The following is a 17335-nucleotide window of genomic DNA, read 5'->3' on the forward strand; positions in this document are numbered from 1 at the left end:
TCTAATATAAGTACTATATTTCCTTTAGCGGTTAATATGCATCTATACAATATTACTATTTTATAAATATTAATGTTATGGGGCTATATGTACTGGTTCGTATGTGTTCAATGGTTAGAGGATGTATAACGCAATAGGATAAAATTAAATTATTCGGAATATTGAATCATAATTACGATTGATGCAAAAATTTCCATAAAAAAACGTCCAACGAGAAAAAGGATCGATCGTATATATGTTTGTTCTGATTGTTTCAATGTTGACAGATACCTTTATAGAGTTTACTTGTTATTATTGTGTTAAATTTTATTGTCGCATGTTGGACGATTGTTGTCTGAAAGAAAAGATACGCAAATACCTCCATATAAAGTGGCAAAACAGTATTGGTTGGCCAGTCTATGTTACCTACGAGTTGTTTAACAAGAGGAAGAATCGTTAGACAATTTAAAGCCGGCAGTCGCCACATATTTAGAAGAATCTTATTTCATATGACGCTTTGTTTTGTACAGTTCGAGATATTTCATTCGATCATTCTTCTAAAAAGGGTATAAACACGGCGCGAAAGAATGATCATTGCGCGCCATGGATAGTTGTACACGATTACTAAGTATAGATGTGTAGGTAGTGTCTTAAATCTCTTGTAAAAGTCGTCATTACAGGTTCAACGTTTTAAATCAATAATCGATCGATTAAAAAAAACAAAAAAAAAAAAACAAAAAAAAAAAAAAAAGAAAAAAAATATTTACAGAAATAGATAAAAAAAAAAAAAAAAAAATATAATTATACTCTCGCACGTGGAGACGTAGTGTAGTAATCAGGGAAACTGTAGGAATTGCATTGACTCGCCTCAATTCTAATATGAACTATTGTTACAGTAACTATAATTGAATTTGACACACGTTGCCACAATAGAGTGGCTTGCGTTGCGTGTCACGTTACTTGGCTGTGTGTGCTAGGCTACATCGTAATTCATGTTCCATCATCCATCACTCCACTCGCACAGACTCCATTTACCTGTATAGAATGCAAATAAAGGGGAGGGGGATAATGAAAAGGGAAAAAAAATGTAACGATAATTTAATCATTAATTACGTTCATTATATATACATATATGTATATATATATATATATATATGTGTGTGTGTGTGTATGTATGTATATATATAATATATATATTGAACAAAATAATGAAAAAAAGAAAGGAAGAATCGATATATACATATTTGATAACAGAGAAAATGAAAAAAATTAAAAAATTTTCTTCGCATGACATTCACATACTCCACCCAATCACTTTAGTGCCATATTGATATCCCATCAGCCACACTTGTTGACGTTTTGACGGTAGAACGTGTTGTTAAAGATGTGTATATTCTGCGATTATGCAGGTTGTTTTGAATAAAGTCGGAATACGTTTATTTCCCATTACATATATTAAATCGTTACAAAGTATTATGAAACACACCTGTATATGCTTATTTAGTTTCTGCAGTGTACAAAGAATCGTTTTACAATTATTGAAAGATTTTAACTATCAATTATCACAATGACGAGAAAGAGAGAGAGAGAGAGAGAGAAAGAGAGAGCGAGAGAGAGAGAGAGAGAGAGAGAGAGAGAGAGAGAGAGAACGAGCGAGCGAGAGAGAGATTTATATATGTATATATGTATATATATATATATATTAATATATACATATATATATATATATATATATGTATGTATATGTATATGTATTGATTGCAAACTCTAAGTTCGAACTTCTTATTTTACGAATAATATATATATTCTAGAAAACAAAATTTTGTAAAAAATGCAACAGTTTCTTAATCGAGAGCAATGTATTTTCCAAATTGTAATTATTGTTGACAAGACAGAAAAAAGCTATCTTTTATTTTATATCAATATTTTGGACATTTGGTGTTGAAGCAAGTGGAAAAAAATTGTCACAGGGAAAAATTCAAAAATTAGGAAACTGGAAAAAGTCTACGATGATGAAGTATAAATAATTTTTTCTTTTTTTTTTTTTTTTTTTTTTTTCGATTTTTAAACCATTGTTTCTAAAGAAACGTTGCATTTGGATGCTTTAAGGATGTTATATTCTCGGAAGATTCTTTTAACTGCCACTTGTTGCAATCGTTCGCTATAATCAAAGATTTAAACGATAGAACAAATTAACAATAGTCAAAGGAAATATAAAAATTGATGTAAAATAACATTATTAAGAAGTATTAATATATTAAGAGATACGATAATAGATGTCATAAAGAAATGATGAAAAAAAAAAAAAAAGATAAATTGACGAAGATAAAGAAATAATAATAATTGATTGCATTGCATTGATCGACAATAGAGCAGAATTAATTATTATAATATGTAGAGAACAAAGAAAGACAGGCTTTGTCTGTAACTAATGATTAAACAAATTCTCTTGAACATTTAACTTCTTCTTCGCCAGATGTTTCCACTTCAAATACTGTTGTATATTATGAAATTTTCAACCGCTGTATTGTTGCCGCTGTTTTGTATACAATCGTGTCGTATTATCCGCAAAATCGATTCGCGATATTTTTGCTTTTTTTTTTCTTCTTCCGTTAATGCTTCCTCTTCTGTTTTATTCGATTCATCTGATTAAAATTTCACGATATACCTGCATTGCAATGCCCTTAAACGAACGGAATAACAAAGGGGTAAGATACAACATAAAAATGAAAAGAATATAAAATGAAAAAAAAAATAAAGAAAATAACACGTGGCTGTAAATATTTTATATATATATACATATATATATAAAAAGAAAGAAATATATATATAGAGAGAAAAAAAGAGATCTATCTATTATAAAGATACGCGTGGAATTAATCGAAAAAAGGCTTTTATTTTTGTCTAAAAAATAAAAGATGGACGATAATTGAATATAGCGAGATGAGAATTATAATTGAACGAGTTCAAAAAAAAAAAAAAAAAAGAAAGAAATATCCTGACTTTAGTCGATTTTAGTGCATAGTATTTACCGATAAAGTATTAAATCTCGCGCCATTGATACGCAATACAAATTTCGATCGTTCAGCCCGCACTGTGTCTTCTTCTGCATAAATAAACAGACGCTAAATTCGCAATTTCTGATATCATTGTACAATCAAAAAAAGGATATCCCCATATAAAGCAAAATATAAAAAGACAAGAAAAATAAGAAAAGGGAAGTTTTTTTTCCGCGTATATAGAAATTGAACAGAAAGAAACGAGCCTCGTTAGTGTATTCAAAATAGCAATGCGTACCGGTATATAAATCTGTAAAAAAAATCATTTCATCGTGATTAATAATCGAATATCTGAAAAAAAAAAAAAATTAATTCGGAATATTTAGACGCAGAGTGAATATAACCGAGAAAGAATTTATCCGAAAGATAAACTATTATCAAAAAAAAAAAAAAAAAAAAAAAAAGCAGAAAAAAGGGAAAAAAAGTAACAAAAAGAAAAAAAACGAATTGTGGGACTGTAATAAAAGAGAGAGGCATATTTAAACGACTAGATCATTCGTTAAAATGTAATTAAGAGGGTTGTACAAAAATGTATGTAATGTTATTTTATTGGAAGTGAGACTTAGAGTTAGACTGTTAATACACGGTATATTATTTTGGGTAAGCATATGTAAAAAAGAAAATGATTAAAAAAATAATGAAGAATAATGACGAAGAACTTGAATGAGATCGTTATTGTTGAGATAGAAGTAGCACATAGCAGCTCGGGGATTATAATGATGAGGAAGAGGAAGGAAAAAAAAAAACTATTAAGTACCTTGTTGAATATAAGTAGATTAATAATCGCTAAGTCGCGAAGAAAAAAAGATAGTGCACCACGATGGTGCATGTGTGCACATTCATGTTCATTAAACAACTTGTCGTCATTTTACACACACAAACACATACTCATACGCATATGCATATGCATACATTGATACATACAGAGGGACATTGTACACTTGTATAACGCGAAATGTTGCATGCCTATACACGCAAAATGAAAGATTTAACAAAAAAAAAAAAAAAAAAAATGAAAATATTAATAGAGGGTTTTACGCGAAACGCAGTGCCGCGCGTTGTGCTTTACCTTTATAAGGATCGTATCCGAATTACGATACCGGTTACATTAGATGAAATAAATAGCATTATCTTCCACAAAATATTTCGAATTTCAAGAGCAGCTGGCTGCGAAAAAGGTACCATAGAGAGATTCGTTCGTCATTGATGGAACACGATCACAAGTATTGTACCTTACATTCCTTTGGCTATAAAATATAATAGTAAGAACACGACGACCGTGTGCATCGTGCGCTTTATGAATCACGATTATCGTACGGCAAAAAATAAAATAAGGATAAAACAAAAAGAGAGAGATGAAAAGATAGAGAAAAATATAGAAAATTGGGGAATTCATGCGATTAATTCATAATAATTACACGAAGAAAAAAATATTTTTCAATTCGATTTGTGAACATGATTCGAACATTCTAATTTCATTAATTGATGCACGCATTACACGGTCGATCATTCGTTTTGTTTTTTTTTTTTTTCTTGTTTGTTCATTTCGTCAGAATATATATTAAAAAGAGGAAACGGTAAAAAAAAAAAAAAATAGCGAGCGAAATTGTATTTTTAATATATATCTATATATAATCTGAATATATATATATATATATATTCTGACGTTTCGCCATCAAAAAGGGTATTGCGATTCAGCTTCGAATGTTCGCAAGGGATTTTAGATATAATTATCGAGAAGGTTATTATCATTATTATAATTATTATAACTATTATAATTATTATTATCATTATTATGAGAAGTATAGCGTGTTCTCTTAAAGTGAAAATTTATATATACATATGTATATATAATAGATATATATATATATATACATATATATATATATACACTTTTAAGCGAGTAAGAACGAATAAGAAAAAGAAAAACTACAGAGCTGTTATTGAGAATTATTGAGAATCATCTGAGCGATATATTAGAAAAGGAATATACACGTGTTTGAATACGTGTGTCGATGCGCATCGATTGTCCGTGAATTGTTTTGTCACAATCTCTTTTCAAAAAAAATTAAAAAAAAAAAAGTAAACAAAAATTAATAGGGAAATGTCGCGTGTAGCTCTGCATCCGATACTTGATGAAAAATGCAACAGGAAAATATTAGCTTAACAACAAAACACATTTTGTCCCTGTCTTAAAACTTCCTTCAAACAAACGAATGTCATATTGTATCGAGCACAAAAAGCTGCGTTACTTTCTTCTATAATTCTATGTTCAATTGTATTTTCGCGAAAGAATTTTTTCTTCAATTGTCACCTCGGATTTGTAAAAAAAAAAAAAAAAAAAAAAAAAAAAATACTTCGATTTTTCGACATATTGAAAGAAGCGACATTTTGAACTATTTCGATTTTTTTTACACGGACAAGCTCAAATTGGAAACGAAATGATTAAGAAAAATTTTATCAAGTCATCGAGCTCTTTTCGACTCGTATCGATAGGAAAGTGAGTTTTATATTTTCCTTGTCGATACAACAAGAATACGCTCGATAAATATTTCTTTCCTATAATTTAAAAAAAAAAAATATAAAAAAGAGTAGAAATAAAAACGTATATTTACGTTTATTACTATTATTCAAGGCAAAATTTAAATAACGAATCAACAATCGGAAAATCAAAGTGAATCCGAGATGTGCGGATCGATAAATGTAACAACAAGCGAGTATGCATCACGGCTTGTAAGCCTAAACGCGAGAAAAAAACAGTCTTAGTTTTTTTGATCGATCAACGTGAAATAATTACATTTTTTATTTAATAATTTTTTCTTGTTATTAAAAGTTTACTTAAAGTATACCCGAAACCGTGACCTCTTGGGCATCACTATGATTGTTACTGATGAAGTATATATTATACTATATATATATATATGCATATATAATATATATGTATATATATATACATATAATTAGTTCACAGCATTTGAATTTACTCTAAAATAATTACTTTACACTCTAACCACATTTATTTGCATCCATAAATTGTTATTCTTTCATCATCAGAGTTATTCCATTCAATGTTAAATAATTATAAATATTAAAAACATAATATATTAACTATTTTCACTCATGAAAAAGCATCGTTACCTGTATGACAAGTGACCATAAGAGCATAATAAACAATCGCTCATTAAATGCATTTTGTTGTTCTTCATTTCATGACCTGGCCACATGTTCCATCCATCTACTCCATTGATCCATCCATTTGTCCATTCAGTGTCGCTGTATGATCGTCATACGCATTCTCTTCTATTTTTTTCTTTCTTTCTCTTTCTCTTTCTCTTTCATTCACCCAAGACGTGATTATCCGAGTATCACGGAAACTTTTTACTATATTAAAATTACTTCTCTTTTTCTCTTTCTCTCTTTACCTCCGTTAATTTCTGACAATGGCATCCAATAAACTCCTGTGCAATTGTAATTTTGTCGAAATTAGGAAGGTTCCGATTCAATATCGCGACCTATCAACATATATTCATATTCTACTCGCGTTTGACCGAACACGGTCCAATTCTATTTGACTTACGATGAAGCCTTCCAAATTTTGATAGAAAGCTCACGAGAGATGAAACGCTCTTTATTAGGTGGTAGCATGCGTACCTGTAAATACAATGATGTACAATTTACGCGATCTCTAGGTAAGCTGTTCGATTAGTTTGTAAGTTTTTTTATAATGTATCTACGTACACGAACGGAAACAGGAAAAACAGGAAAACAGATGCGTTTGTATTGCGATGTTAAGTAACGTGTTAATCTCAGTTCTTTGGTTTATCTCGTGTTTTCTGCAAGGACGAGTTAAATCGAAGGATCGTGCGAGTATAATTCCATAGGTATTTTCAAAAAATATATATATACACACATATATATCGAATGACAAAAAAGCGCAAAGATATTATTAAAATCAAATTAATATCATCGTCGTTCTATTATACTCGTTTTAACTATGTGTCGATTCTATCGCGAACTTTGCTGTTGCTGTTGTTCTTGTTTAACGTATCTCACGTTCGGAATAGCATATCATTCTGAGTATATGGTACCAGAAGAATCGAAATTATGGTTCTCGGTGCATTTCGTCAGCGTACAAAACAGAAAAAGATGCTGTTCTTACTAGTCAGTATAGATAAGGGAATGTATTTTTTTACACGATTGATTTGTAATAAAGATATTGAAAACGAAAGAAAACTAATCCAGTTTAGATAGAGGAAATATGAGAACGCTTATGTTGTTTGAAAAAAAAAAAAAAGAGAGAACATAGCGATATCGATGAAACTTTTGTAAAGCAAATCAACAATTTTCCTTTTTTTTCATTTCTAGTTTATTTAGCTAAATTGTTTTCAATTTTAAATTTTCGTATTGATTGAAACATCTTGCAGTGGAACAAAATTCTTGAATATACAAAAATTCTTCTTCATCAGGTAAGTTGTATGTTCTATTTTTTCTCTTTATTTTTTTTTTTTTTGTACTCGTCCATCTTTTATTTTTTTTTTCTATTCTATGATATCTATTTTATATATCTTTTTTAATAAATCAATTATTAATTGATACAGTCAAAACATATTCTTTATTCGAATAATAAATGCACATTCACAAGTGTATTTATAGTCTGTTGACAGCGTTTCTTAGTTTCGCATCTACAAATTAATATACATACACTATGACACAGAATTTATTATTCTTCATAAGCAATGAACGTACATAATTCATTTTCACTTACAAAATATCTATATGCATATCATGCCGATGATTCGTTTTTGTTTAAATTTTCATGAAGTATCGTTTGCATTCGTTATTATTATACACACATACTCGCATTTGCTTCTTCTATAAAGTTTCTCACGCATCCTTTTATAAATGTGTACGTAGCTCTATCTAACTAAATTCTACTTAGGACCATCGGTAAAATGAACTTCTAAACATTATTGCCTTTAGTTCATCTCACTATACAATGATTCTATGTTGCGTTTTTTTTTTTATTAATTTGTTTGTAAAACAAATATTCATTATTATTACTATTATTATTAAGTACTTTCCTGCTTCTGACTCTCATATGTTCACAAACAAGCTAATAATGAAAAAGTGGTGTATACTAAAAGTAGAATTTTTAGTTTTATACATAAAAAAAAAAAAAACTATTCCTTAGAGAAATGGAGAATTAATTGCTATCGCATCAAAGATGAAATTATCATTCGATGCAACAATATTTGTACAATAATAATTCATCGAATTTTTTTATATATTATCCTATGTTAAAGATAGATTAATGATTTTTTCGCTTGAAACAATCATTCTCCACAATTCTCCACAAAAATTATCCATTTCTCTTTCTTGCTTCAATATGTAATTATTATAAGAATAATTACAAATATCACGAGGATTACAAAGAAAAATTAGATTCTTTTCATTATAATCACGACACTTCATTAATATTCATTATACGATTTTATATCGTATATTGATCAAGTGTTTCACGATACACTTTAATAATGGAAAAATCGATGAAGAAAACATTTTTTGTGCGATTACGCTTGAAGAGTAACGCTTGTTTGCATTCTTTCCTTATGCATTTTCTATAATCTCTATAAAAATGTAAAACTTACAATACTTATTGAAATGATACGAAGCCATCTCGAAAATCTAACAATCCGGTTTTCTGTATGGAATACTCGAATTTATATTATGTATAAAAATTATATACATTATTATCTAATCATATCACTTGTCATTTGTATAATGTATACAGTTAAATTTAAAATATGTTTCAGTTCTTATTTTTGCTTTATATTAGAATATAGAATATAAACGATTTTTGCATACAATTAAATGATTGCATGAAAAAGCATGCAAACAAACATCTCCTTCATTTTTATATAGTACGGTATTCAATATTTTAAATCAAGAATAATTTTTACTTTCGTAGAAAGTAATGATAAAAAGGAACCCGGCAATAAGGAACAATGCCGACATTATTGACAAGTTTACTACATGATTCTGTTTTGTCTTGACATTTTTGTTATATAATAAAAGTATTCTCCATGTATAAAACTACAAAATATATAGAAGTTATACATATAGATGATACAATAAAAAATGTATCTCTATATAAAGATTACTCTTTGCAAAAAATATATTGTAAAGTTTTAGTTGTGCTTAATATTAAAACATAAAAATATTTTAAATAATTTTATTAATTATCACTTTTTATCAATTAAATAAAAATCGCATCAAATCCTTCAAATATAATTTTCTTCATGGAATGTTTAAAAAATGATTATAACTTTGTATACGTTATAAGCGTGTATTATAAAATAAAATCGAGTACTACCATCCTACTTTTCAACGCTAAAAAAATATGTAAAATTCAAATTTAATTTCATTAAAATTTTTAAATGTTTACTTATGATATACTTTACAAAAAAAAAAAAAAACGAAACATATTCAAAAAGATATTTAAAGATAAAGCTTTAGAAAAAGAAATTTGATTTGTACTTTTTATTTCTCGATATTATTACGGAGTTTGAGCAGATTGCATTCCCTTATTACACGTTTCCTCTTCTATTTATTTAATGTGTGAGTATGTGTGTTTGCGATGTTAAATCTGCTACTTTATACTCGGTAAAGAATTTCAAGTTATATTTAATATTATTTAATAGCAACACTTTCCCTTAATCTAAGCAAGCTAAAAATAATTGAAAAATTATATCATTAAGAGTGTATAAAAAGTAAACTTTTGATTTCAGACAACAGAACCTATTTATAATAGGTCAGTACGTTTTACAAAGTAATATTGTAAGTATCGTACGAAGAAGAATTTTGTTAATTTTGATTTTGTATATATAAAAATTAATGAAAACATATAACAAAATTAAAAAGGCCAACATTTTTATCCTCTGAATAAGTACAGAAATGGAACAGTGTTTTTTATCTGAAAGAGATAGCATATCATGCAGTTTGATTTTGATAAACAACTAAAAGTTATTATAGAATTCAATTTTATTCTATTTTACACTGTTTACCATTTCAATACTTAAACGTAGTTCATAAGTGATAAAAGGTGTGTAATACAAAATATGTATATAATATAAAAAAGAAAAAAAAAAGGAAAGATAAATATTTATATAAAATATATGATAAATGTTTCTACAAAATTGAATAATAATTTCAATACATTAATATACAATGTATAATTATAAAAAAAGAATTAATATTTAAATCCTAAAGAATTGATATACATATTATCATCTTGTTTTATTATAATTATATATTAGTAACTTTTTTGAAAGTAAAGTTGCATCACCTTTTGCCACTATAGAACTACACCATATTAGACCACTTCTCTTCCTGCTTCCAATAAATTAAAAGAGGAAGAGGGTGGTCTGCCTTGCTTGCTACTTAGTTGCCTCTGGAGGACAATCAGGCTGATTATTTGGATGAGCAGCAGTAAAAGCTGGATGATTCTCTAAATGGCGGTCTACCCTTAATATTGTTGGAAAAGGTCGTAAATCGACAAGAAACCTTCTTGCATTAAATATCTGCGGTATTAAACAACAATCTGCTAATGTGATTTCGTCACCTACACAGTACTTTCCTGCACTTGATGACAATAATTTTTCTACAGCTGAAAAATAACAATATTATTGTTATATTTTATTATTATTATATTTATATTAATATATTATTGAAATTATTTTTGTTTCCATAATTTATATACCTGTTAAACCTCTAGTAATCCAATGTTGTGCCCATTCTTTCTTACGTTCTTCTCCAACATAAATCAATACAACTAAATTTTGTAATGGTTGAATACCACTAGCAATAACTTCACAAATTTCTCTGACACGTGCTCTTTTCACTGGATCTGCAGGCATTAAAGGTCGATGTGGTCTAGTTTCTTCCAAGTATTGTAAGATATTTAACTGTAATAAAAAAATTTTCATTCTTAATATAATCCTTAATATTAACTAAATAACATAAAGAAATGTACATAAATATTTATATACTTACAGATTCTATTAATGTGTGATTGTCAATATGAAGTGCAGGTACCTGCTCCATTGGATTAATCTCACGAAATTCATTAGAATGTTGTTCTCCACCACCTTTTATCAAGCTAACTGGTTTTATATCATATGGAATTTCTTTTAAATTCAATGCTGTTAAAAAAATACATATAATTTTATATAAACATCAGATATATGTGTTAAAAATAAAGAAACTAAAAAAATTTTATTTTATTTCTAATAAGAAACTTTTTATTTTATTTTTAAAAATAAAATATTATGAAATTTTGATAAATTCAGATTCTTTTATTTATTATTGTCAAAATTAAGCGAATATTTTTTACTTACCAATTCGTACTCTCCACGAACAAGAACTCCGCCAATAGGAGTAGAGTATTGGCTAAAAATTCAGAAAAAGAAACGAGATAAATACTGCAACACATTTTGCGATGTTTACTGGCTTCAAATGGCACGTTGACGGAAAGTATACATGCATTAGTTTATCTAAGACCGATGAAATATAATCAGATTTAAGGAAAGGATAAAATAATAAGGATAAGAAACTATAAATAAAATTAACTAATGATTAATAAAAAAATGTATTTAAAAAAAAAGAATTTTTTAATCGAACATTTAAAGAAATGATCTTACAAATAAAGGGTTGATAATATGAGTAAGATTCTGTAATAATGTCGGATTCAATACATTAAAATATTAATTTGCTTACCTTTCCCATAACGGACATCTCGTCAGGCTTTGATGGACGGATTCGCCTGCTTAATGATCTTTGTCCGATTACTCGAGACGACGCTGTGGCTCGCGAATCTCTTCGAAATTATTCGGTATCCGTTCAACGCGCGAAATCACTCCTCCCTCCTCTTTTATTCGATTGCCAGACATCCCATTCCACTGTCTCATTCCAGTCTGGGGTTCACACAACCAATCACAATCCACTTTCCGATAGGAAACAGTGCTGTATAACAGGAAAAACCTTGAAGATTGATGTATGCATAAAATTTTACAACTTTATATATTTCATGATTTTATATAAATTACTTTATCTTGGTCTGTATAAGAATTTAATTTATAATTTTTCAATTCAATTTAGCACGATGAAATATTTACATTCATAGTTTTCTTTATATAAGTGAAAATAAATAATCTAATCGTATCTAATTATTTAAAACTACAATCTTGTTTTCATCGTAGAATAACTTATCATATATATATTAATAAGAATATAAAATGTGAGATCTACACATATGCACATTAATGTCAAATTATAATTCCGGTTATGAAGGTTAATGTGAAAATACATGAGTTAATTTTTAATTATATTGTACACTTATTTTAAAGTATATATAATTATATATATATGTAATTTTTTTATATAAGAAATAATAAATCTTTGTTAATATTATATTATGATATAATTGCAAAAACTTAAAATAATAATAAAGACGTATAAAAATATTTTATAATGTTAAAGTTAAATTTTAAAAAAATAAATATTAAATATTAAATATTTTTTTATTAAAATTTAAATAGAATTTTTAAAAAATTAAAATATGTATATAAAATATTGATTTGCAGTCCTAATTAATAAGTATATTCTATTTTATTTTTGTATTTTATATTTTTGTATTTATATTTTTTATTTTGTTATTTTGTATTTTTACTTTGCTCATTTACAAAATACTCTTTCAGCAATAAAACATTTCTAATCATTTTACTTTTAATTTTAATGATGGAATTTAATATAATAATTTAATTAATAGTAAGTTTTATGTTCACTTTTTAATATTATACAATGTATTCGTAATATAATAACGTGTATTTTTTTAAAGTGCTATTATTAAGATTACATTAAAAAATATAAAAATATATAAAAAAATATACATATTTCATATAAAATTATAAAAATAATATAGAAAAACAAAAATATATATGCAATACATATAAAGATACAGAAATACATATTTTGTATATATAAAATATATGTATTACACATATTAAAAATATATAAATTATTATCTCTTTTTTATCTTTATTCAAAAGTTTTTATATTTCGGTTTATAGTATTTATTATTATAATTTGTATAGTAGATAAATGTAAAAAAGGAATAATAAAAGAAAAACAGAAATAGGTTAAAAATTATAAAATCAGCGCCATCTCTAGAATGTCGCAAATGAATTAAACATGATAAGAAGAGTAAATAATAAAAGAAGGATAATGTAGGAATTAATTATTAGTACCATCTCTTGAGTATCAAAGACATTTTAAGTTTGAACTTCTCCAAGAGATGGCAGTACTTGTTTATTATTTTTGAAAAAATATTTTTAATATTTAAATCTTAAAAGATTGCTTATTTTCGATTCTTATCTTTGTCTAATCAAAAAAATATTTGACATTCAAGGAATGCTGATGGTTAATTTTTATTACATTTTTAATCTCCGACTAATTTACTTTTCTTATCTTACACTAATTTCATTTGCGATACAGCAAAGATGGCGTTGATTTTTATTTTACTTTTGTCCTCTTACTATTTACTTTTTTTCCGTCTGTATTTATTCAATAATTGTAACAATAGAAATACTTGTTGCCACTTATAAGTCAAAAAATGAAAAAGATATAAGATTTTTTCTTTGTAATAAAAAAAAAATAACGATTTGTATATTTATATACATATATATATATATAAATTTCTGTATTTATTTATGTCACATATATAACAAATATATTAACACTAGGTAAGAAATATAAATTTATTTAATTTTATTTTTAAAAAGTATTAAATTTTTGTGAACATTATATATTGTCTATATATCATATATCTTATATATGCATGCTTACATAATTTTAAGTGATGTGATAGAGAAAAACTATAGTATATGATTAGAATAATATTTTGTCAAAAACAAATTTTTATTTTTAAAAATTAAGATCATTTTCGAATATAGCTCTATTAAAATATATAATTATGATTATTATAATAGTTAAAATATGCTGAAATTATTATTACGACGATATCTACCAAAAAAAGAAAATTATCCAAAAATTCACCATTATTTGGCTGGGATATATGCATTTACTGCATGGACTACTACTATATACGTGTTTTGTATATTATTAAAAGAATCTTTACCTACAACTCCAAAACAAAGTATAATATTTTTAAATAAAATAACTTAAATAATATTATTAAACAGTTTTATAAAATAATTTAAAGTTTAAATTTTTGTAGGGCAAACATTTATAGAAAATTTAGAAAAAGAAAATAAGAAAATACAACATATAAAAATTAATGGATTTAGGATAAATTCTGATGAATAATGAAAAAATATATCAATATGAAAATTCAAAGTGAATTTAGTTTTAATTTATAATAAAATAAATTTTTATCACAAAAATGTTTTTATTAAATTCAGTTTACTAACAGAGATCTATAAATATAGTTTAATAATTTCTTTTTATTTATAGAAATTATTTATAATATATAAACAGTTATTTAAGGTAGAGATTGTCGTAAGGCAATTGCTCCAGAAGTTTCTGGATTTAATTCCTTTAATCTTTGTTCCATTTCACATAATAAAGCTGACCTAAAAAATTATATAATTAAAAACTTTATAATATATTATGTATCAAAATAAAAAAAATAGAACTTAACAAACCTATATTCTTCATAACGCATGACAACTTCTTCTAATTCTTGTTTATATAATCTAGTAAGCATAGCATTAAAACAGTCAAGTTCTGGTAAACGAAAAAGTTCCCACCGTAATTTACGATCTAATGCTACTGATGCTCTACTGTATACATATAACCAATGAGGTATTTCTTCATTAAGGTATGGATTAGCTGGAACTAAAACACTGTGGGAGTGAAAATGTGTGTGACGTGGTGGTGATACAACGCGTACTGCTTGTATTTCATGAGGATAACATGGATGCTCATATTGTGCTTGCCGTGTAATATGACTATAAATAATATAATTTTTTTATAGAAATTATAATATATACTTCCAATTTTAAATTGCCATAAAACCTACTTAACATAATAAACACCATATTCTGGTGATTCTATTCTTTCCCAGCCTGTAGGTAAGCCTTCTTTTTCAAGAGGATGAGACCAATGAGTAGTTTTTGTATTGTGATCTATATAATATTTTCTACCTCTAAGAGTGAAGTCCACAGACCATCCAGGAGGTAAAGGAAGTTCTTCTTGCTGTTCATTCCTAGAACTTGATCTTTCTGAATGGCAACGACTATATCTTAAAAATAACATACATAAATAAAATATGCATACTTTTGATAATTCTATAAATCTTAAGTATAATACTTTTCTACCCTGTATTTTGACGATATGCAGAATGATTATATTCATCATAACCTGAATCAATGTCAAAAGATTTATAAGGTATTTGTGGTGTTTGAACCCGATCTAAATGATATTCAGATCCAGCATATTGATTAACATATGTATGAGATATAGCAGGTGAAAGTCCAGAATGATACATTGGAGTTGCAGTGCGAGATGAAATTCCATCTCTTGTACTAGTATTGACAGAAAGACTGGCAAATCTAAATGAATATATTGTAAATTTTATTTTAACTTTAAATTTATTAATATATTTTAAAAGATAAATTACCTTTGTGCTAAATCTGGTACAGAACTATTGGGAGTATATTTTCCTTCATGACTTCCTAAACCTACTGCACTCATTGTTGTCTTAGTATTTCCAAACTTTTGTACCATACTGGGTTGTTGTGGAATAGACTACATAAAAATTATTTGTCATTTATGTACAAATATTATGCACACAATTGTTATTTACCATAGATGTAGGGATAGTTGAATGATTATTACGATTTCTTGTTCTTCTATTTGGTTCAGTTGTCCATACATTAATAACTAAAAGTAAATAATAATTATAAAAATATAAGTATTTTATCATTTGATATAGTATAATAATAATAAAACAAGTAAAACAATAATAAAAAATAATAAATAAAAAAAAATATAAAAAGAATATAATTATCAATATAAAAATATTTTTTTATAAATTAAATTCTAAATATGACAATAGTATGTAATAACATCTTACTTGGCATTTCAGGTGGAGTTTCTTTCTTGACATATTTACCAACAACTCCTTCTTTAATTGTTCTTAAATCCTTATTTTTTCGAGACAACATAATGGAATAAATATTTGATCGAACGACAAACCAATAAATCTTCGATATTTATAACCTACAGTCACGATATTATATTCGTAAAATTAATGAAAGTGTATTCCAAACGTATAATGATGTGGTCAAAAATAACAAATTATTCATTTTATATATTTGTATAAATTTGTTTTAATAAAGACTCAAGATTATTAAAAATTGCTTAATTAAATTAACTATATTACTTGTCACATGCATATGTCTTTTCATAATATGAACGTTCGAAAAAAAACTGTTTCAATTGACGACGCTTTAGATATATCAACAATTTAATAAACTTCATTTAAATTTTTTTTGTTCAATCAAACAATTTTTTGTCAATTATTTGAAATTTAAAAATTAAAAAAAAATTAATTTCATGTACATACATTCAATATTTATAATAAACTATTTCATTTATGTGTCAATTTGACATTATGATATATAATTTTGTCAATATCACGAACTGTCAATTTGACATTATAATATATAAATTTTTTCGAAGAGAGTAAAAGTGAGTTAACTTTCATAAATTCATATATTAATAATACCAAAACTGATTTTTAATTCATTTAGTATATAGTTCAAAAAAAATTTTTTTTCATTATTTTCATATAGATATATATATAATGTATTATAGATGAAAATTGTATCTTATATTTCTCTTTCTTTATTTTATATTTGTTATATTTTATATTTTAAGGTTATTTCCATAACCTATCTCAATACGTCAATAGTTGATATATTGTGCATTAAAATAGCTTAATTCATATATTCATTTGTTTACAAGATTAATATTATACATTTTCACTATATAATGTATGTAGATATATATATATAATAAATATATTCTTTTAATTTTATTGTATCATTATTGTTTATATGGATGTTGCTTTTTTAAATGAAAATCTTACTATATAATAAAATAAGAATTTCTAATTTTGATATTAACTGAAAATATTTTTCATTTTTTATAATAAAGTACATATTATGAACGATTTGCAAATATTAAAAGATAAATATTTAAATATATTTTTGATA

At 26.0% G+C, this 17335-nt stretch overlaps 2 protein-coding genes and 1 long non-coding RNA gene across 8 annotated transcripts; 1 reads left to right on the forward strand and 2 right to left on the reverse strand.

The window, feature by feature from the left end:
- Positions 1–9563: 9563 nt before the first annotated feature.
- LOC100868501 (putative maleylacetoacetate isomerase 2) lies at positions 9564–11984 on the reverse strand. Its single transcript, XM_003696734.4, has 5 exons — positions 11814–11984; positions 11435–11486; positions 11091–11239; positions 10798–11002; positions 9564–10704 (listed from the first exon to the last, which is right to left on the reverse strand). The coding sequence occupies exons 1-5, from the start codon at positions 11829–11831 to the stop codon at positions 10475–10477; spliced, it is 654 nt and encodes a 217-aa protein (XP_003696782.1). The 5' UTR covers positions 11832–11984; the 3' UTR covers positions 9564–10474.
- Positions 11985–13390: 1406 nt separating this feature from the next.
- Positions 13391–14757, forward strand: LOC105736326 (uncharacterized). The gene is made up of 3 exons (XR_004225449.2): positions 13391–13837; positions 14084–14250; positions 14332–14757. It is a non-coding gene; the product is annotated as an uncharacterized LOC105736326 (long non-coding RNA).
- LOC100868059 (protein salvador homolog 1) lies at positions 14483–17133 on the reverse strand. 6 transcript variants are annotated; one of them, XM_086904784.1, is made up of 8 exons: positions 16684–17133; positions 16192–16337; positions 15922–15998; positions 15736–15863; positions 15434–15667; positions 15136–15351; positions 14759–15064; positions 14483–14686 (listed from the first exon to the last, which is right to left on the reverse strand). In XM_086904784.1, exons 2-8 carry the CDS (start codon positions 16280–16282, stop codon positions 14596–14598), a joined length of 1143 nt encoding a protein of 380 aa, XP_086760910.1. In that variant the 5' UTR covers positions 16283–16337; positions 16684–17133; the 3' UTR covers positions 14483–14595. The 6 variants fall into 6 exon arrangements, with proteins under 6 accessions (XP_086760910.1, XP_003696778.1, XP_086760909.1 ...); XM_003696730.4 differs by having other exon boundaries at positions 15136–15357; positions 16684–16846; XM_086904783.1 differs by having other exon boundaries at positions 15136–15357; positions 16501–16762.
- Between the last annotated feature and the right edge of the window lie 202 nt (positions 17134–17335).

Source organism: Apis florea, unplaced genomic scaffold (assembly GCF_048593485.1).
Source record: "Apis florea isolate Af1SG1 unplaced genomic scaffold, ASM4859348v1 contig_2350_pilon, whole genome shotgun sequence".
In the NCBI taxonomy this organism is placed as follows: Eukaryota; Metazoa; Arthropoda; class Insecta; order Hymenoptera; family Apidae; genus Apis; species Apis florea.